Raw genomic sequence first — 23,649 nt, forward strand, 5'->3', positions numbered from 1 at the left:
AGCTGAGGGAGAAGGAAGTAATTGCTGGGAAGGAGCCTGGATGTGAACTTGGAGGGTTGTTGGGTGTGGATGGGAGAAGTATGGAACAGGGTTTTTTGGGAGGGAGGGGGTGAAGGGGGATTGTTAGGGAGCCTTCCCCATGCAGACCGGGCTGACCCGTAGCCTCTCTCATTCAGTCAGGCACATCTGCCCCTATCCCCAGTGTCACTGCATCCCCATTCACCCAGCCTCCCTCCCCTATGTGGCCCTGCACCCCCACTCAGCCATGTCCCTCTCCATCCCCATTTGTCCCTGCAGCCCCATCCCATTCAGCCCCAGTCTGTCCCCCCCATTAGCCCTTCTGAATCCCAATTTGTGACCACACAGCAGCCCCATGTGCCTCTATATCCCAGGCCTCCTGACCTGGCCCCACAGGCAGGGCACTGTGAGGAACACAGCCTCTTCTCTTCCCTATCCACAGCTGGGGCTGCTCCTGCCTAGGAGCAGCTGCTCTCTGTTCTGATGCCACAGTGGCCCCTGTAGAGTGAAAGGTGTAACTGCTGCACTTCTCAGCAGAATCTGTTTTCTGCTGAGAAGAAAAATTCTGCATGGCACATGAATTCTGTGCGTACGTAGTGGCGCAGAATTCCCCCAGGAGTTTCTCTCCCAACACTGCATGGACACATGGTGAGTGCTGCCACCGGGGGAGTGGCTGCCTCCTGCTGGGCTTCCCAGCGAGAAGCTGCCAGGGCTGGCTCCAGGCACCAGCGAATGAAACAGGTGCCTGGGGCGTCCAATAGAAAGGGGCAGCACTCCGTCTATTATTGGGGCAGCACGTCCGGATCTTCGGTGGCAATTTGGCGGCAGGTCCTTCACTCCCTCTCTTCCTTGGCACTTCGTCGGCAGCGCAATCGGGTTTTTCTTTTCTTTTTTTTCTTCACTGCTTGGGGCGGCAAAAAAGCTGGAACTGGCCCTGGAAGCGGCTCAAGAAATCTAGGGGGGCATGTAACGCCATGTGTTGCCTCTGGTGGTGGTGGTGGTTTTGTTTTTGCCTGTTTGATACCTCATTGTTTTCCATGAAAGAGGATAAGGGAGTAAGGATAAAGACACAAACACATGGTGCCAGATGCGCAAAGGGTTTAACTTAGAAACCTAGAAAGCCACAGGAACAACGCTGTGATTCACAAAGTCTGAATCCGGCATCTAGGCTCCTATACAGTGAACAGCGAGAGATAGGTGCCTTAGAATGTGATCCATAAAGCCAGCACGCTAGGTGGGGAGCCGCCTAAGCTAGCCAATAAAAGATGCTGATGAGAGGGGAGCCCCTCATGGAGCTAGGCACCCAAGTCCATGCTGTAGGGAGGTACCTGTGTCTTCTAGTGATCCACAAACCAGGGGAAGATAGATGCTTCTCTGCCTACGTTGCATGTGGGATCCGATCCAGTGGACATGCTCAGAGGCCACCTAAATGCACAAAGTGGAGGGGGGAGGAGGATGCCCTTCCTTATAACATTTAGCCCAGTGGTTACAGCACTCACCTGGAATGTGGGAAACCACCAGTTCAAGTCCCCCTCTGCCTGATATGGAGAAGGGATTTGAACAGGGATCCTCCACCTCCCAGATGAATACCCTAACTACTGGGCTATAGAGTCATTCTCACTTGTTCCTTGGCCCAATTAATATTTAATTATTCAATTATTTGATTAAAGTGGAACAACTTCAATAGGTGAGATTGAGGAATATCCCATCACCCAGTGATTAGGTGTCTACAGGGTTAGATGGTAGCCAGGTGGGAGTTTTGTGGATCTCAATGGCACCTACAAACAGTACTTAAATACCTAAGTACCTTTGTGGATCCAGGCTATAAAGCTTGTTGTTACATAGTTAAGGCTAGGCTACCATATTGCTTTCAGTAGATAATACCTTGTAAATAATCATAATCAGAACTCTAGAAAGTCAGAACATATGACACTGAAGTTAAATGAGAAAGCAGATACTTGAGAAGGCATTTTGTCAAGGTTGGCTTTTAAGTCTAAAGCACTGTTTTCTAATGTAAACTTGTGCGTGCATTCTCACGCGTTCATGGATGTGAGCTGGGTTCTTTGTAGGATGGAAATACAGGGAGACAGTTTCAAGTCAACAAAGCATTTGTAGTGTGTTTCAGTTAGTTGCCTCGGGGGTGGGGGGGAGACTAACAAACCACTGTGCAAAACAGTACATACTTATGAATGTGTGGTTAGACTGTTGTTCTTATTTCAGCAGTAGAAGACTGATATCCTGAATACTCTTATAGGGCTGTACCTCCTGCATGTTTCTAAATCAAATCTTCCTCCCCCTCACTGATGTCCCTACAAATGTGTTCACCCATACGTTCATCTTAAAAGCCAACCAGCTCTGTAGTGCAAGTTAACGTATGCTCTCATCTCTTTCTTTAAAATATCATGGGCTGTCTTCAGGTGCTATAAATTGGTATAGCTCCACAGAGTCCAGTAGGACAACAGCAATTTACATCAGCTGAAAATTGGGCCCTACTTGTGTTTAATGCGTTATCAGAGGGCATTGCAGGAAATGAATCCTGCCCTTATTTCAGCAAGCTATGTGTATTCTGCCAGGTGCGCTTTGCTTGGATCTAAAATAGGACAGCATACGGTCCAAATGTATGTTTTGCCCTACATGTGTCCTAAGCTAGCAGACCACACCTCTGCTGGTAAGAAGATACCAGACTATGTAGTAACCTGTCCCCTTTTCTTGTAATATAATGCATTTTGTATGCTGTATAGGAGTATTTTGTTTGGATTTTATCATTTTGGAGTGGGGAATATTTTTTTATTCCGTTTAGATTTCCAGATTCCTTCAGATTTCACAGAAGAAACAGGTATCTAGTACATCTTTTGACTTGTGCTAATTTTCCTATGTGGTCTCATTTCTTTTTCTGTCTTAGTATTGATTGGAAAATCTCTATTGTACATGGTAAGTGTAGATTAGCATCAAGTGAATCTGATTGCTTAAAATTGGTGAGTTCCCTTACAGCTTCCTTAGTTTATTCCAGGCTGTTTTCCTTCCTTTTTTTTTCTCTCTCTCTCTTTAAGTTGCAATCATTTTTATTTTTATTTTTTGGGCAGATTGCATGGTTAGGATTGCTTTGCTTTCCATTGTAGAGATAACATGGACAAATAGCCAGTGACAAGTGTTACTAGAGCTGTATAATTTGTTCAGAAACATATCCATTGGTTTTCTGTGCCTTGAGTTATTTATGGTTTTACTCCCAAATTCGATCCCCAGATTGGTTTTTGGGTAGTCTAGAGAGATTTTCTGGTTTTTAGTTTTGCAATGAGATTCTGATTGCATAGGTGTAAGTGTGCTTGTGGTTTGACTATTAGGCCAAGATTTTTCAAGAAGGAGTTGTTGGGTGCTCAACACTTTTGAAAATCTGACCACTTATTTGGGTTCCTAAATATTGATTTAGGAGCCTAACTTTAAGATCAAGATTTTCAAAACTAGGAGTTTAGTGTATTTTTATTTTCCTGAAGTCTAGATCAGTGATAGCATGATCAATCACAATGCTTCTCTCTGCTGAGTTAAAGGTAAATCTGCCTATGGCATGCCCACTTGCTCTACCACTATTAAGAATCTACAGATCAAGGTTTTCATACATACTTATTTTTTTCTGTACGTTTGGACAGAATTATCAAAACGACTCCTTCTATCCCGCGATGTGTTGTGGTGAGGTGCCTCGCCTCTAAATATGTGTTTATTTTAACCTGTAGAGATGAAGTCTGATTCTTCCCTCCCCACCTTCACCCTCCCCTAACTCACATTAATGTTGTAATGTCTTCACGTATTATAATTCTTAGCATTCAGATAGATGTAGAAAGTTAGGGCAGTTGTCCCAGATGGTGGAGAGATCATATGCATAAAGGACTTATCACTCCCTGAGAGTGAGAGCGGACTAAGGGTGTTTACTTGGAGGTTTAATATTAGCTTGGTGAGACTAACAACAAAGGCATGGTTCAAGGTTGGAAATCAAGAGATCCTTAAGCAAGAGAGGAAACGTCTCTGTTCTGTGCTGCACTATGTGTGAAGTGCCATCTGCTTTACCATTTCTCTTGAAAATGAGCAGTGTCGGTGAAGATGCCGTTTATAATGCCATCACCTTAGCAGCAGCAATGAGAAGGGATCAGAATGACAGTATTATTGTCAACTTCATAATGACAATAGAATGCTGCGATTATCAAGTGAGGATCAGATTTACAATGCCATGACCATGGAACACTTCAGTGTTTAGCAGCCACTAGCACACACATCTCCAGGTACTTGCCTGATTAAGAATTATGGTAGCACGTAACCGACGTTCCTTCTGATAGTTTCATTCATTTATTTGAACAAGACCTTTACCTGTGTAAAGTAAAGCAGCTTTTCAAGCTGTGCTTTTAATATCTCACTTGTTTTTCTACATCTGTTTAGCACGTGTAGCAGGATTTGGACAGTACTGCTGATATGGCTGGATAATTAATCTAAAATGCAAACACACGAACTCGGTGGGTCTGATCCTGCTTCTATTAAACTCACTGAGAGTTTTACCATTGATTTCAGTGGAAATAGGAGGTGCACAGAATATTCTTAGTTCGCCATAGAGAACACAAACATGAAGATTTGAAGTTATGTAAGTGGGTGGTATTTATGTATCTTAGGTACTTATGTGACACCCCCCCCCCCCCCCCCACACACACACACATTAGCAGAGTATGAGAGTGCCTTACAGTCCATAGTATACCCTCAGGGACTTACACATGTGCTTCCCACTCGAGTTGATAGGAGTTACGTACAACCAAAAAAAGGAAGGAGTGTGGCCCTTAATGTGGGGACTGTAAGACAATAACACTTCTTAATTAGTATACGTTTTCACACCTTTAATTTAACAACTTCTAACAAACATTTACTGATAGACTATGTCAGCTTCAAACTTAAATGAGTTTGAACCCTTGCCTTGAAGGGGCCTTCTAAGCTTCCCAGGTATTTCTCTGAACAGTTGATGTCATCGATACTCCTAGACCCTTAAACTCTTTGAATAAAGTAAAATGTTTACTGAGCAATGACATGAACAAGAGTGACATGTACAGTTTGTGGTAAATGTGAAGGCTTACCACATTGCCTCAGTCATTCTGTCCTTGGGAGGAGAACACTGATATAAGGACTGTATGAAAATGCAGGATTTAAGTAACACTGTTTCCATAATTATTGAACATCCTGGCATAGTGTTGGGGTTGACGGACTTTGTCAGGGCCCTGACACACACTGTCTGGTAAGAATATCTATCTTATGATAACTCCTCTCCTCCCAGGGCACTACTCCCTGGATGCACAGTTTCACCCCTCTCTAATTTGGCTGAAGTTCTCGGTTGTCATAAAATAGGAACAGTGAAACCCTCCTACTGGGAAATGTCTTTTTCTTGTCTGTAAACTCTCCCATCAATATAAGCAGGGTTTTCTTTATAACAGGGAGAGGGTACAAGTGCTTTTCTTCCTCATCCCAATAGCAATACTAGGAACTCAATTCACTCTTTGCAGATGATATGGCACTGATAGGTTTGTGGGGAGAGAAGACCTTATCTAAGGCTAGGTCTACACTACCCGCCTGAATCGGTGGGTAGAAATCGACCTCTCGGGGATCGATTTATCGCGTCCCGTTGGGACGCGACAATCGATCCCCGAATCGACGCTCTTACTCCACCAGCGGAGGTGGGAGTAAGCGCCGTCGACAGGAAGCCGCAGAGGTCAATTTTGCCGCCGTCCTCACAGCGGGGTAAGTCGGCTGCAATACGTCGAATTCAGCTACGCTATTCACGTAGCTGAATTTGCGTATCTTAAATCGACTCCCCCCTGTAGTGTAGATGTAGCCTTAATCTGTAGTAGGAAACAGCAGCAGTTATGCTGTTCCATGTACTTTGCATTCCCTGTTGGTAGCCACTGTAGAAATATTAACAGCCTCTCTTCTCCCACACTCCTTGCTGATTAGTTATGCCTTCTTTTTTCTTCCTCCCATTTACTCTTCTCTTTGGGAACAGAGGAGGAAAGGGAGGTGAAATACAGCATTCCACACCAAGCTGGTAAGTGTTGATTGCGTCATTTCAAGGAGATTATCAGGGTGGCACCAATTTGTAGCAGAGTGAAACTTGGACTCAACAGAGTAACAGTGCATTGAAATGCAGTCAAGTGGGGCTTTCATTCCATCTCATTATGAGCAGAGTTTCAGTACAAGTGACGCACTCTGTGTATAGCTCCTGCTAGATTTCTTTACTGCCATTACTGTGTCGGAGAGGCTGGGGCAAGCAATGTCATTTTTTGTGTAATGTCACTAGCTAGCTGGCTATGTAAATGTAGTTTCATTTCATATTGTTTGTTTCCAAGAGAAGGCTCTATGTGGACTTAGTAAAGATTCTTCTTTTTCCTGCCAACAGATCTCTGATCCTCTTATTGACATTGAACTTGCAGCTTAGGTTTCTGTCGGCTAATAATGTGTTACAAAACAGCAGACTCACTAAAAAGTTGGTTTTACCGCTAGAAATTGCTATTATGAGGTCAGAAATTCACCAGCTGCCTCTTACATATCAACAATGCTATGTGTGTAGAATGTTCTCTACCATACCAGGCCTAAGGAGGGGACTGCTCTTGCATCTAAAGTACACCTGCTTTGGGATAGGCCACTGATCATTTTATAGCCATTGTCAATTAGGTTTCAGTGGTGTGGGAATGTCTCCCTGGGGAGTGCTAAGAAGGATTGTGTGAGGCTGATGCTGCTATCATTTAGCTTGATTGTCAGATTTACATCTGGTAGCTTCAAATGACAAATCAACTGCTAGGTGTAAAATCTGCATTTTAACAACTGATCATCTTCTAGCATAACACTCCAGTGAGCCACCAGCTTCTCCGATATTCACAACCCGTGCATTGCAGTACAGCATCACTAATGATCTTCAACTATTATGATTTCAATAATAAAGCACTAACAAATTATCATAACTTTTGAGACATTACAGTAATGCTCTGAAACATTGCCATCTAGTGGCCTTTTAAAAAAAAAAAAAAGCAAAGTCATCTTAATATAGTAGTTCTTTCCTCTAACACTATTTAGGGAATACATAACAATAACACTATATTCACAACATAATTTAATTTAAAATAATTTATAAATGAAGTCTTCTGCCTTTGTTTTACAGCTTACAAGAATGAATGATAGTAAACTTCACTTGTTTGCACTGTGCTGTAGTCATGTTGGCCCAGGATATATGAGAGACAAGATAGGCGAGGTAATGTCTTTTGTTGGACCAATTTCTGTTGGTGGAAGGGACAACCTTTTGAGCTTCACAGAGCTCTTCTTCAGGTATGGAGAGGGCAACCAGAGTGTCTAAGCTAAATACAAGTTGGGACAGATTGTTAAGCATAAGGTGTTCACATATGCTGTAGGCTACCACTTAAAATGAAGTGGGCAATTAAATGTTAGCAGGCAACAGGGTGTGTTACAAATTGTTGAAATGGGCCATAAAACTAGTATCTCTGGCTTTTAGTGTCTAGCACAGTTATGAATTTAAGTTCCCAAACTTATCTTGTAAACGTGTTGTACAGGTTTTCTTTGGGGATGAGGACTGAGAGGTCAGATACGGAGTGATCGCTTTGTGAAAAGTGTTCACCCGTGGATGATGGGTTGTCTTTGTTTTTTATCACTTTTCTGTGTGTGAGTTCATTCAAGAGGGTAGTGATTGTCCGGTTTCACACATATAGCTGTTGTAAGAAAAGATATTGCCTCATCTATCTTGACTCTCTCAGTAAAGTTTACATAAAGTTACTGTGAGGGCATTACAGTAGTTTAGCTCTAGAAGGAATTAAAATAGCTATGCAATGTAGTGTAGGGGTAGCAGAGAGCCTGCTGCTCAGTGATTTATCTTAAAACTGATGCAGACATGCAACTTATGCAGGCATTATTGTGTAGCAAGTGATAATATTTAGGGTGCATTTAGGAGCTTCTGTTGATAAAGTAAATGCTGAGCTCCCAAATGAAAGTAAATTGAACTGTGATGCTCTCTTATTAATGATATTAGTGCCATTTTTCTCAAAAAGAAATAAAAACTGAAATGGAACCTTATAGTGAAATAACTCATTACATCTAGAACTCAAACAGAAGTTATGGGCTTGAGGCAGAAATTACTGAGTGAGGTTCTATGACCTGTATTATGCAGGAGGTGAGACTCCCAATGGTCCCTTCGTGCTTTAAAATCTACATATCTATTAACTTCTCCCCTCAAATTGTCAACATAAAGAGTTTTACTATTGCAGGAGAAGGACTGGTAAAATATTCCTGTTCCTTCACCATGGATGTGATGCAAACTGTTTCTACCTCTTGAAAATGCAAGGGACTCTAGCAATTGTGAAGGTGTCAAGAAAATCATATTTTTTTTTAATTCCAGCAGGTAGCTGCTGAATAAGACTGTTATGCATACATCTTTATATGTTCTCTTAATGAGAGCTATATAAGAGATCTGAAAGTTTTTTGGAATGCATTGCAGCAATTCACTTTACTTCATTCTAAGCAGTGTTTCACTATAACTGAATGCTATATCTGGATTCTACTGGAGATATATACAATACCACCACAGCACAGGGATATTTTTGCTAATGGAGCCCAAGGTGAAACTCAATAGAGGTAAGGAAAGGGCAGTCTAGATAGAAGGCCTTTGGCCTTTTGGACATCCTGACCTATCTTGAAGATCAGTTTGTCTTACCTTTTTTTAGAGCATAAGGGAGGACACCTCCTCTCTTGATAAAGTAATCTACAAAACTATCAAATGAGATGTCCCTTTTCTTAAATATATTTTTCTCCTTTGATGATCCTTAAAAATATGACCTGACATAGTGAGGGGGCAGCTAAGGTGTTTCATGCTCGGACTCTGATGTTTCTGCTACTATTAATTGTTCTACTGACACCTAGATTTCATGGTATTTTATGAATTCATGGGTGCACTAGAAATAGATTATTTTAAATGAAGGGCATAAACGGAAAAGCAGCCAGTTTGTGGGTAGACAGTTGTAACCAATCATCCCACAGCACAGTGTGCAACAGAAGGGAGAGGGGAAATGTTGGCCAAGAACATTATGGAATTTGCTGATTTGAGACCGGTGTTCTGATGAGAGTTTGGTTTCATAAGTGATTTACAGATTGCTGAAAGGATTCAAAAATGTGTCACAGCCATATTCCATATGGACACTGATACAAAGAATTTCATAGAAAAATAATAGCATTTTATATTGTGTTGGAAGCTATTGTTTGGGGGCTGCCTGAATTGTTATAAATCAGTATAGAACCTTTAGAAGGAATTTGTTTGAGAAAGTATTGAACGTTTGGAAAAAGAAGTTAAATAAAAACATCTGAGTTAAGCATGTCATTCAGTCAAGAATGCAAGTGAGTTAAGTTTGACTGGATTCAAGAGGCCTTACATAAGAGTGGCTGATTTCAGGCTGTTGAATAGTTCTAGATCAGGGAATTTATAATCTCCAAAAGTCTAATATCACAGAATCGAGGAAATCTTAAACTCTGGAAGTTGAAATCTTTCCTTGACTGTGTATGTGGCAAGTGTACATCATGGTGGTTTTTTTGGGTGAGTTAAAGTTCAGTTTTTTTAATGAGTTTATTTTGTAAATTTAATATAGGTTAATAAGAAGCAATACAAATTACCATAATTCAGTATTAACTGAACATGGTAAGATATATTCTTTGTACTGTACAAGATGTAAGATTATATAAACCATTTGAGTTTTTAAGTAATAAAGTACAAAAATCTTATGTTAATGGCAATTTAAGTTTAGAAAAACAGATACGCAGGAGATGAAAGTTATAGTTCCAATGTACTAAAATATTAAAGATTTTCCTAATACAATAACACCACCCCGTACTGGTAATTCCAAAAATACATTGAGTGAAATACTGTTCATCTTGAAGTTAACGGGAGTTTTGCCATCAATTTAATTTATTTGAAATATCTGTTTTGGTGCAATCAGAGTAGTAAGTCACCATATTCAATAACTTACTAAAGATGTGAGAGTTTGTATTCTCAATCAGTGTTGAACAGTGTGCAAAACAAAATACTATTTTGCTCTCCTAATATCTGTTACGGCAATGGAATTGTTTATCTGAACAATACTATACGTATAGTTACAATGATATATTATCAGAGTAGCCAGGAGAAGAAGATGAAGACAGACTGTACATTCCAAAATAATGTATACTGTCTGAATTTGTTCATTATATTAGTGAAATTTATTGTGTGGCTAGAATATAAAGACCATAAACAAAAAGAAAAGGTATAGTTTGAGGTTTTTGGGGCAGTTATTTTGAGAAATATTTTTTTTTTGCTAATGTCCAGATTAGACAATAACAATGCAATAGATCTTATTGTATGGCGATCTTTTATATATCTTTTCCTTTTGCACTGTGTGCTTACAGTTAGTCTTCTATTGGTTAGAATAGTGACAACATAAAAATTGCCATTTCCCACTTTGTTTACCATGTATATTCTAAGTCATAGCTGCTGACTTTAGTAAGAAAAATGTTTTTACTACTTCTCTTAGCAATGCGGAACCAATATAACTGTGAGACAATGATCTCTGGATTCTTTTCTGACTCAAGCATTATCATTAGAATTAACTAAATTCCATTCACAGAAATCTTCATTAATGATGAGACATTCGGCAGAAAGAGCCAAGCTTGACATTCCCAGATTCCCAGTTGAGTTTGTAAGACTGGCAATTAAAATACAAACCTAATGCAACATTGTTAATGGAGGACATTTATAGCCTATTCTGCCATTCCTTGGCCTAAGTGAGATTTTGTACAAGGAATGCCAGATTGGGTCCTCTAGATGGATAGACCATAAACAGGGAACCCTTTAATGTTTTTTTGCGGAGTATGACCACACTTTAAATCCATTAATGTTTGTGGAAGATTGACATGTTGTGAATGGATTGGATACAGAATAAAAATACTCTGGCTGAAATCATGGCCCCATTGAAGTCCGTGGAGTTTTGCCATTGTCTTCAATGAGACCAGCATGTCACCCTCTTTGCAGTGTCCAGCTACACTGTAGTGTTGGGGTATGTTTAAAGCGTTCCAAAGGTCAGCAAGAGAGCCAGATATATCTTTATATTTTTCTGTCTACTGGCTGAGTCTATTTGTTTGGATCCAATATGATAATGCACTAGATCCTGATGATATATGCAAGACAAGGCTGTTTGTCACTAAAAAGGAGGCCTGCAATGTATGTGGTTTTTCCTTGTCAAAGTTGTTACTAATCGGTTGGTGCTCTCTGTTCTTCTACCTGTTTCACTTTTTTCTGTCATCCTCAATGGCAGCAGCTGCTCGAGCATGAATGTCAACACAAATGTTGCTTGTTATGCTGTCTCTTGTTCCCATTCAGTGTTCTATGCAGCCATGCTGATCTCCGTTCCTTGTCTCTTGTGTGGGTCTTTTTTGTCACCCTCTCTGAGAAAATGAAGATACAACACAGTGGGGCTCACTTAATGGAGATCCAGACAATGCTGTTTCCTGAACCTGATCATGTTTCTGCATAGCTTGGACTGTTATTTCCTTCATAGGTCCAAACCCTGGGTTTCTTAACCAGTCCTTACTCAGGTAATCTGGAATTCAATCCCATATTGCTTGAAAGAGCTCAAATTTTGGCCAAAAGGAAATGGGCTTTTCTCATGTTTTTTTAAGACAAACTTTTTGATGTCATCTATGGGTTTGTTTGTTTGTTTGTTGTTTGCTGCTTTATACGCTAGAAAATTATAATTTCTTATACTTGCCAGCCTCCCTTTTAATTGTTCTGCTATCCAATACTTCTGCTACCTCCCTCCTTGATCTGGAAAGCTCGCCAATGTCTGTCCTCTTTCCAAGGATGTACTGTAATTGGACTTTACTCATTCAGTCAGTTCTAGGCAACTAACCTTGTTTGTGTATAGGTTTTGTGGCTGTTGTGTGGTTGCTAATGACTTGTTTTGGCAATGTCTCTAATTTTTGTTAAAATAAAATTTACCATGAAAAAAATCTTTTAAAACATACTTTTTTGTTATAGCCAATTGAATTCCAGCTCAGATGTGAACCTTTCTTGTTAACACATGTGATCAGCTATATGGTGGTGCAGCCTGCATTCCATCTAGCCTATGCAGTGCCTGTCCCACTGCCTTCTCTGCACTTTATGGAGCTCTGTACATTTCTGATGTGTACTGTGGGAGCTGTCCCTATGTTCCTTAGGGCTGGTCTACACTTGGGGGGGGTGATCGATCTAAGATACATAACTTCAGCTACGAGAATAGCGTAGCTGAAGTCGACGTATCTTAGATCGATTTACCTCACATCCTCACGGCACGGGATCCACGGCCGCGGCTCCCCCGTCGACTCTGCTTCTGCCTTTTGCTCTGGTGGAGTTCCGGAGTTGACGGGGAGCGCGTTTGAGGATCGATTACAACCCGCCGATCCGGCGGGTAGTGAAGATGTACCCTAAGTGAGGATAGGGACTATGCAAGATATCCCTTCCACCCCCCACTCACCTTTGTAAGGGTCTGTCATAGCCCGGCCCACTAGGGTTTTTTGAACCACATTGTAAAATTCTAAGAATATAAGAATGGCCATACTGGGTCATCTAGCTCAGTATCCCATTTCCCAGCAGTGGCTGGTGCCAGATGCTTCAGAGGGAGTGAACAGAACAGGGCAATTTAATCGAGTGATATATCCTGTTTTCCAGTCCCATCAATAGCAGGAATATAAAATTACACAGGTAATTAAACAGAAACTTATAGTAAGAGTATATTTTCCTAAAATGCTCTAGGACTTTTCTACAAGGGAATTGGTTGATGTATAAAGCCACTCACAAATATTTAATTTCTGCATGTTCTTTGACTTTATTTACTATAGTTTATACCTGGATATTAAGAAACCTAATTAAAATTAATGGGACTTAATTCTCATTTATGCTGCTACAGGAATGTTAAGGGGCTTTACTGTAAATGAGAATCAGGGGTCAGTAATCTTTTTCTTGCAAAATTTAACTCACTCCTCCATGATGTAAATATCTGAAGCATTAGCCTTTGGAAGCAACACTATAGGTCAGAACTCAAAGTTGGAAGACTTGTGTTGTACTTTAGTCCTGTCCCGAGCTCATGGCTAGAGCATAAGGAGTATGTGGTAAAATGTTACCAAACAATGCAGAGCATTAGTCTGATCAAACCTCATATTAACCACTTCTCTTTCTCCATTCTCTTTCTTTCTTTTACTGTTTATTTCACTTTATTTAATTTTTGTCCCCTTTATTTTTCTTGGCCAACTGAAATAAGGAGAAATGCTGGGCCAAAGTTTGCTCTTGGGCAGTCATTCGCAACTCCCACTATTTTAGCTCTGAATCTTGCAATCAGATGTGGCAGCATGGGTTCCATCTCCCATATGGGATGCTAACAGATCTGATTGCAGAGTTGGGTCCTTAAATTCAAATGCATCTTAGGGCAAAAATTGGCATATTTGAGTTTTAAATGTGAAGAAGTGCTGGTGCTCAGATTGTGTTCTCTTTGAGGACTTCTGGAACTCTCTAAATAGGGTAGCCTTCACAAGTTTTTAAAGTGCCTATGAGTAGGTCACCATTTGGGGAATATAATGTAACCAATATCAGAGGGATCCAAAACCTTTGGAAATATGGGATTTTGGGTAAGCAGGAGAGCGACATATGATAAAACCACTATTTTCATGCTGGCCTATATTTTATAAAAATGTACCTTTATTACTGTTCAGTTGATTCAGGCTGTGTGGAAAAAATTATAGCAGATTGCACTGTTTAAAAACCTGCTTTAATAGACCCAGTAACACTTTGATTAAGTTCCAAACCAGTAGATACAAAAGCATAGTAAATGTTCTTGGAATTCCTTCCCAGATAAATGATACTGGTGATACAGTAAGTTGTTATTATTAGTTTTATGGTTATAAGTATAATTATGGACAATGATTTACTCTTGAAACTAGCTGTTTCCTTACTGTATGGTCTTTTATGTTGTACAGAGGAATTTGAAAAAAACTCTCCCACAGGCAGCAGAAATATAAGAGAGGAAGGGTTCATGTTCTTTATGGAACAGAAATCCTCAGGACATATGCTGGAATAGGGGAAATGGTTCGATTTTGTTCAGAATTGCTGACTGGGGGGAAAATTACACCCCAAAACTAATGGGTTTGCATTTTCTTTTAGGAGCGTCTCCTGATGAGTCTTTTGCCCAGGAACGTTGCCATGGAAATGAAGGAAGATTTCCTGAAGCCACCCGAAAGGATTTTTCACAAGATTTACATTCAGAGGCATGACAATGTTAGGTAGGAGTGACACCAGCTCACGAAATAATGTAAAGCAGATAACATGTAGTGCAAATAGAGTGACACACAGTGACTTTGAGATCTTACAGCACAAGAAAGCAAGCCCAATGGAGATGCATTGTGTTGGTTTGGGGGAGGTTGGGATGGCTGAGTGGTAACATGCCTATAGAGACTGTGGATAACAATTTTGAGTTGATAAATAATTTAGAATAGTTATGCTAGGAGAAACCAAAATGTATATGACCTAGTAGTCATCTGATACAGTCTGTTATATTTGTGGTGGATACGAATATTTATTTTGCATGATAGTGACAGACTATATTACCCTACAAACAGGAAGCATTGGTTGTTTGTGCAATAGCTCATTTATCCAGACAATGGGAAGGAAGTAAATGTTGGTGCAGTGCATCCATTTGTCATCCTAGGAAAATGTATATCTGTCCCCATCACTTGATCATTCAGCCTCACAGATGATTGACTGAGGGCCTGTTTCTGCCACCCTTCTTGTGTTAAGTAGCATGCTGTTCCATGAGCACTCCCTCTGAAATCAATTGTTGTTATCTCAGTCTTGCTATTCTTCTCAATCCCACTCCCACCCTTCTCCTCTCGAATGACCTGGTCCTGCTAGTGCTCAGGAATACAGTGCCTTCCATTCCACAAAGAGTCTTTTTTTTTTCTTACTACTGCAAAGCCCTGGTTAAATGATCCAATAGTTCAAGTTCTTTATCTACTAATGGTGTTCTTAGCAGAAACTTGTATTATAAAAACTGAAAACATTTTTAAAAACACTGCTTTCCACCATTAGTGCTCTTTGTTTTCATTTGCTTCTAATATTCAGCTTGGATAATGAAAACAGAGAAATTACTTTCACTGAAATTTGCACTCAGTTTCTAGTCAGTTTCACTTTGTTTCCTCTGAACAAGCGCAGTGCTGCAGGGTTTGGGTTTACCTCAGAAAAATATTTGGTTTCCAAACACTTCTGCAGGAAAGTCCAAATAAAAAAACCTTTTTACTAGGGTCAGGAAGTTAACATTTATAGTGTTACCAACATTCATGATTTTAGTGCAGGTCTCATGGTAGATTTTGGTTTTTTTAAAGCCTCAGTTCCTGGAATCCTGTGATTACGTGAGAATCTCAGCGTTTCCTTTTTATTTTTAAATGAGTTTCTAACCCTCAAAGTTTCAGAGAAAAGCTTGAAAATGTGACCCAAGTGCCTACTACAGGCTCAGAAATCAAAAGGCAGGTAAGATTTAAACCAGTCTCATTATTTTTGGGGGGTCCTGGCTCATGATTTTTGAATGCTTAGGGTTGGTAATACTGCATTTATATTGATCTTGGATTTTGCAAAACCCAAATTGAGAGTTTCAAAAATAGGTGCCTATAACTAGGCATCTAGGATGAGATTTTCAAAGGTCCTAAGCGATTTAGGAGCACAAGTCCCATTCAAAGTCAATGGGACTTGGTCTCTTAAGTCACTTATACACATTTTGAAAATTCCTCCCTTAAAAAAGAACTACCTACTTTTGAAAATCAGGCCATTTCTTTAGGTACAAGAATGGATTTAGGAACCTAATTTTAGGTCCCTATTTTTTTACAAATCTTGCCCCCTATCTTTATTTGTTGTGCCTAGCACTAAAATGCCACCCTCCCCATCATCTTTGCAACTCATACTAGTTTCAAGATGGCCTACAAATGATAAAGTAGTAAGGATGGGAGGTTGGAGAACTGATTTGAAGAAAAAAACCTTCTAAGCCAGATAGATTGTATCACATTCCTATGCTGTGACTGTGACAGAGTCAAAGGAGACATTCTCTTCCTCAGACATACCATCAGCAAGTCCTTGTCCAACAGAACCAGTCGTGTTGGGCTCTGTAGTGAGACCTTTTTATCTTACTCTTTTAAAGAGTTGAGTTTCTCTATCTACAAGCTTTCAATCTACTTTGCTGCAACAGTCTACCCAAGCTGAGTGAGTGGCACTTGAAATCAGTGTCACCAGGATGTTTTCAATGCAGTACCATCTTGGGTGGATTTTGTACAATTTTGTTCAGTGAAATCTTCAATGTTGAGGTAATTACAGCCAGTTAGCTGGCAGGTGAACCTGCACTTCTTGGCTTGTAAAGATGATCAAGAAAGCTTGGGGCTAATTATTGAGACCTATTAATGCTTTCCTTGGTGAAAGGGTAATGATTGTCATAACAGGTCATCACCGGGGATTGAATTTGGGAACTCCAGTGCTTAAGAAATGTGAGTCTCTATCAGACTATCCTTTGTAGAGCATTCACTAGGGAGGGATGCATCATATTCACTAAATAGTGAGTTATTAAAGCGTGGTGCCAGCTACCAGTCTCTACCCTAATGTTTTCAGGGAAGGTTATTGAGAAAGTGAAGTGAGGACAGTACATGTCACATCTTGAGCTCTTGGGTGTCCTTGACCCACTCTTCTGGATTTGACCACCATCGTGGAGCAAGCTAGAAATGTTAACAAATGTTTCTCTTAGCTTATTCCAAAACATTTTTCCAGCATGTTTCTCAGTGAGTTTTGTCTCTCTTTATTCTCATCAGTTCCCAGATGAATCTCTCCAGCTGTAAATCACTTCAAGCTTCCTTCTTAATACTGTAGGGGTTTATTCTCACTTGGCAGTTCAAAGCATTAAACTCCCCTTAACACGAATGGAAGCCGTGTGTGCAGAGTGGGGGCGAGATTAAAACTTTAAACTACATTTGCTTTTAACTTGATGCTGCTCCATAAACCTCAATGGATCACATTTAAACCTTTCATCCTGTCAAAGAACAAGCTACCTTCTTCCTTAAGTCTGACACCATTATATTCTTAAGTTGCGACTGTAGTGGTATCCGTAAATCCTGCCCACCCAGAAACTTGCAAGCATTTTGGCAATTTCAGTAATTTTGTAGTGATTTATTTTCCAAGTGATGATCCTAAAATAAAATTAATACATTTTAGATGAGAAATTTTAAAAGCTTACTGAAAGGAATTTTCACTTGGTCTTACAGGTGCAATAAATCTGTCATTAATAATCATATCAACTAAATAATAATTTACACCTGTAGGATCCAGCACGTTGCATTCAAGGATGTCACAAACATTAAGCCATGAGCATAAAATAATTAAGGTCTTTACACTTCTGTGAGTAAAAAGGATAAATAAAGTCTTGTTTTAACGATGAAATAGCCTGAGGCAGAGAGATTAAGTGTCTTCATTTAGCCAGGTGTAGGGCTAGTTATAATACCCAGGAATCTTGACTCACCTTCTCTCATAGGCAAACTCCACAGAGGAGGTTAGACTGGACAGGAAGACAAAGTCACAAGCTCTTGCCTAGGGGGAAAGAATCAAGGTAAACTCCTTGGGAAGGAGCCTTTGTTATGACTATTATATGTGAAGTGCCACCAGTAATGAGACGGAGATTGTAAGGTTGACACTCTTATCACCCTGCTTTTAACTTCAGTCACATAAATGGAGTTACTCCAGTGTAAGAAAGAGCAGAATCAGGCTCTTGTTCATGCAATGCTGTGCTAACTGTTGGTGCTAAATAAATTACCTTAGAATGTTAGTATTAATTATGATTTAAAGTGTTCTTTGGTCCTTATCAGTGTTGCAGATGAAATCTGTACTCTTCTGGGTAGCTTTGTTTCCTCTTCCTACACGTTGTGTGTAATAATTAGTGATTATCTAATGGAGGGACCTTGACCTCAGAGAGACAACAATTGTTGTGTCAGTTATCAAGAAAGCAGCAGAACTGTTTGCTTGCTTGCTTATGTTTTGTTTTTAATGGGGCTGTTCGATGTAACAATAGGAACAGATGCAAATGCCATGGGTTACCTGAAAAAAAGTTCTTCATAGAATAAATGGATGAAAGCAGAAAAGAAAGATGTGGTTACATTTGCTTGTCTGACATGATCATGGCATCAAGAAAGATGTGGAAAAGGCATTGGAGGGGGGATGGTCTTGAAAAGCAGGTTTAGAGTGGCACAAAGAGGGTGGATCAGGGTAGAAGACCAGTCTTTGCCTTAGTTTTCTGTAAAATGGGGATAATAATACTTTCTCCCACTTTTTGTCTGCTTTATCTATTTAAATCATACACTCTTCAGGGCAGAAACCATCTCCTACTATATATATATATATATATATATAATACATATGTACAGTGCCTAACACAATGGGACTCCAATCTTGGTTGGAGTTGCTAGGTGCTGCTTATAAGACTAATAAAAATAACATAATCATCTCATGTGCACACTTTATATGGGGCTCCAGAGAATCTGCCTATTCATCTACTTTGCAATTAGCTTTTCCCACTCATAATCAGGTGCTAATAGAGATATTTTAATATATGCAGCTTACAGAAATGTGGCCAGTTTAGAATGTAAACAGACAAGTACTCATTCTGCTCTGTGAATCAGATTCCTCAAGATATAAATGGATAATGAGCATTCAAGCTACTACGAATTTTCTAGTCTCTACTATGGTAGTTTAGTTTAGCCTAATTTTAATAATACACTAAATGCAGGCAACAATATAGAATGAAATTGAAAATATTGATCTCTTACAAACTGAGCACCTGATCCAAAGCCCATTGATGTCAGTAGAAACATTATCATTGTCTTCAGCAGGCTTTGGGTCAGACCCTATAGGTTCTTTGGACATTTACTTGTGAAAGTAGTCCCACTGAAAATCTCTGGGATTATTCCTATAAATGCTTGCCACCAGGTAAGAGTTGGACATTCAAGGCCTAAATAGAGGCTACTATTCTTAAGAAACAGTACATGTCTTAGATTAATAGTGGCATCTTCAGTCCCAAGAAAGATCAGACCAGAAATACCAGTCTCATTAAAAATCAGATGTTTATGAAATGTCAAGATGAGTTTAAAAATGCCCTTAATTTGCGCTGTAGCGAGGTTTCAAAGCTTGTGTTATGTGATCCTCCTGAGGCAGATGGTTCATTGGGAATTGATTTTAAGGAAATTTCTAAAAAAATAAGGAATACATTTTCCTCCTTTCATGATTTCACTCCAACAACCCCATGTTCTTTTTGTGAGCGCCTAGTTTATAATTCACACAGCCTACTGTAGATCTTAGTGACTTAGAATGTGTCTACATTGGAGGTGTGATTCCCAGCTCATTCCATAGACATACTCATGCCAGCTGTGCTCCAGCTACCGTGCTAAAAATAGCAGCATAGCCTGGCTAGCAGGGGTGGCAGCTCAGGCTAGCTCATGGAATATGTACCCACCCAGAGCCCCTGGGTACATACTTGGGTAGCTAGACCAACTTTCTGCCTGTGCTATCCTGGTAACGCTGCTATTTTTAGAGCTAGCACAGGTTCCTCTACGCAAGTTATGAATCACACCTCCCAGCTCAAATGTAGATGTACCCGTAGAAACAGTTTTATTTATCAAACTGTTATAGATTCCGTCCTGTGACAGTATGTTATACTAGAAAATTGTTCTTATTGTATGTTGACTGAAGGTGACCTAAAGGCTCAGTTAGCAATCCTTACTCACATTGCTGAGCACTTACTTATGTGAGTAGTTCCAATGAAGTCAATAGGACTCTTTATGTGAATAAAGTGTATGCATGAACACTGTTAAAAAGTGAACATTCGCCATCTGTAGAATTTAAATTTGCTATGGTATTTGCAGTGTTTTCCTTCCAAAACCGAGGATGCTATATAAATAATGGGATATAGCAGTGAACCGTAGCAGCCTAGATCTGCTATGCTATGCAGCAGAATTTGGAGGCACACTTTTAGCAGATGTTGGAACCCCGCAGAAAGCTGCTGAAGGTCTGCTGACTCATTGTGGCAGGTGCAGCTCGTTAATGCCATCAAGGCTATAAGGGCAGTGGGAGGGAGCTAAGGCAGAGAAGATCCTCGAGGGATGGATTAGGCATTATTTTTGAGGGAACAATAAAGCCAAACCACAGGCAGAGAGTGAGTTTGGATGCTAATTCAGGGTCAGTGTGCTCTGTTGAGGACCAGGTAGGACCATACTGGTTGCATTACAAATAATTAGAAGGTTACAACATAGCTCTAGTGTATTATTTTCTTGTAATTACTCTATTTAACAACTTTATAAATCCTGTGGCTACACAAAGCATATAATCCTCTCATATACTTACTATAGGGATGAATTTCTCCTCCTCCTTTCAATGTCCCTTCCATTCCAACAAATGGGGAAGGACATCATGAAAAGCAATGTGTTTATCCCACAAAATGGAATTACTATTATTTATTACTTGTATTACTGTAGCACATATGAGCCCCAGTCATGGATCAGGACCAAGTGATTTACAAACACAGAACAAAAACATGGTCTGTGCCCCAAGCAGCTTACAACCAAAATATAATACTAAAGATAACGGATGGATACTGACGGATGGGGAGTACATGGAATCAATGAAACATCTTGCTGACCAGTACTAACCTATATGATGTTAAATATTTTTGAACTGGAAAATGAGTCTTCGTTCCACTTTTGTGTGTGTTAAATACTTTTTTTTTTTCATAAATAGAAGATAGGGCCTAAATGCACCCCACTCTTTGCACAACAAACCATTTAATGAGCGAGGCTGCAATACAGCAGAGGCCTGGGATTTGGAAGACCCCTACTTCATTCATTGCATACTGTCTGTTCTCTGTGCTGAGGACTCAGTTTTGCTATCACTTGTTCAGAATAAATCCATGCCTAAATAATAAATAATATGACTTATAGAATGAATAATATGACTTACAGAATAAATCTATGGCTTGCTGTAGGTTTTCACTGTGGTAATGGAATATAATTTAATCCAACGTAAGACACAGATTCACAGGACCTCTGTCTTATTCAGTGTGTGTTGTCCAAGCTATACATGGAATGAGGCAGGTATCCTGCAGTTATTTGAAATAATATAATTAGACTGTATTGTTGTGCATATGCACAAGAGGGCAGAGTTAATTTTGAGTCCAATTTTGACTTGACATTTTCACTGCCTTTTTACTCAAAACAGCCATTTTTGAACATTGTACATTTGTAATAAAGACTTGTGATTAATATTCATCTGTGTATAATTGGAACATTACAATTAAAATGTTCAAGAACTTACAGTTATTAAAAACAAACGAAACCCCTAAACCTTAAATGGAAATGACCATAAGGTAAGATAACATATATCAAGATTTTGTTAACTTTAAAAAATGTCTACATTCAATTAACAGTATTGATATATAGAAATTCGCCTTTCAGATTTCACAAACAAATGTAACAATATACACTTCAGAACTCTCTTAACACACAACTATTTATATATTTTACATAGTTAGTTATGCATATACTAGTGATGTATGAAATGAAAGTGTTTGCAAGTATGTGTTGTGGGTCACTTTATACATCCCCAATTTGGCCTGTTGCTAATAAATGAAAACCCTATGGACCAAATGGTGAAGTAGAAGGATCAACATATGTGCCAAATAAATGTTCCTTTTAAATGAATGTATTTGTTGTATAACTCATTGTGTCAATTCTGTAAAATAACCCTCCTTTAAGCAAACAGCTAATAAATGAGCACCTTTACTGTAGACCATGGTTAAATAATGAAGAGCTCTAGATGTAATACCTGTTCTTAACAGTAACTGTAGGTCACCTACTATATTTAACATTTAAGTATTTGAGCATTTACATTCTTTCCATTAAAATATTGGGCAGTCTGTATTGTGTGTGTGTGTGTTCACCCGAGTGCCGATTTGAAAATTTCTTGATTAGCAAATACTTGAGTTTTACTGTCTTATATGTTTTGAAAGATTTAAAGAAGTTTCCAGATTTGAAAAACAAACCACCATAACATTCTAAAAGCTACCATTTTCTAAAATAGTAGCTACTAATTTTGGGTGCCCAGTATGAGGCATCTCATGAGACATTTGGCTGTCTCATGTTGAGCAGCCAAAAACAGTGACCACTGCTGAAAATTTGGCTGAAGCCAGGAATAGGAAAACGCATAGAGCAATACATCAGACATAAACAGAAAAACTCATCATATGCTTATATAGATCCTGGGAACTTCTGGCGTGACAGAGAAACCAAATAGAATTTCTAATCGAATAGTAATATTTCATGAAAGAAAATACCAGTGATGTCTACTTGAATAGAATTGAAGTCTGACAGCTCGCTGGTATATTGGATTGTAACAGTCCTTGCTTTTTACCTTTTGGATAGCTGAATTCCTGTGTGTGTTTGGGTCAATTTCTAGAAATCTTTAATGCACATCTGAGTGTATTTCAAAAACTTCAGGGAATTTAGTATGATGATTTGGCACTGGCTGACTGATTTCATGAAAGACAGATCCAGGTCTATCAAGCAATGATGTTGTAGGTCCAAAATGAAGTACATTGGCAGAGCTTTGGGGGTAAATCTGAAGAGCACTTATTGGCACTACCATATTTATTTATATTCTATTTAAGTCTTTCACTGTGCCATCGCCCTGGTGTCTCATGGTCATGACACTGTAGTCACTAGCCACCAGAGATTAATCTATCCATACATATTTTATATTTAAAAAATCTTTACTATGATGATAAAAAACATGTATGATGTAAATGATCAAATTCTGGAGTGTAGTATGTTTAAACAATGCTCTAACAAAGCATGTTCTAGGAAGTGAAGAGGAGTTGCTCTAAGGATATGCATGACAGCACATACATGAGCTTCTAGACCTGTATTGAGGTTTGGAGCTGTTGAAATTTAGAAGGTTCAGTGTTTTGTTGGGCTAGGTTACCAAGGTTGAGGAGGTGAAAAGGATTTTGGGGGCAGAAGTTATTTTAGCAATTGCATGGAATCAAATGAGGTATTGGGAGGATTTTTGGCAGCGGGGTGACTTATGTGCCTTTGATAAAGGGCTGGGTTGGGAATTGAGAAGGTTATATTTTCCCTTTCTTGGGTTTTCGGGTGAGGGATCAGATTTGGTGACCTTGTCTGGAAGCAAGAATGGGGGACTGGTTAGGTTTGTGTTTCTTGCATCTGTTACATTAATTGGGAGGGAAGGAGTTGCAATTGTAAGAATGGAGAATTGTTTTGGAGGAGGGAGATTTGTGCTGGGTTATCTTAAATTGCTGTCCTCAAGATGTATTAAGTCATACAAGCACATCTAGAGCATATGGGTAGGTGGCATTTTTATAAACCTAAATAAATAATTATTTGATGTTATTTAGGCTGGGTACTGCTTGTAAGTAGATCCATAGCATTTCCACAGCTGCCACAGGGCCTGGTCCAGCAGGTGAGTAAATC

The 23,649-nt window shown here is 39.4% G+C and overlaps 1 protein-coding gene across 2 annotated transcripts in view; it reads left to right on the forward strand.

Moving 5' to 3' along the window:
• ADCY1 (adenylate cyclase 1) overlaps positions 1 to 23,649 on the forward strand; it is a 216,570-nt gene that overhangs the window by 82,511 nt on the left and 110,410 nt on the right. For both annotated transcript variants that reach the window (XR_006172716.2, XM_005300390.5), the window contains exon 3: positions 14,255 to 14,373. Coding sequence is in view for 1 of the 2 variants with exons in the window: in XM_005300390.5 (XP_005300447.2) it covers positions 14,255 to 14,373 (119 nt within the window). In the remaining variant the exon portion in view is untranslated. The remainder of the gene's footprint in view (positions 1 to 14,254; positions 14,374 to 23,649) is intronic.

The sequence above is a fragment of the Chrysemys picta genome, chromosome 2 (assembly GCF_011386835.1).
Source record: "Chrysemys picta bellii isolate R12L10 chromosome 2, ASM1138683v2, whole genome shotgun sequence".
NCBI lineage: Eukaryota > Metazoa > Chordata > Testudines > Emydidae > Chrysemys > Chrysemys picta.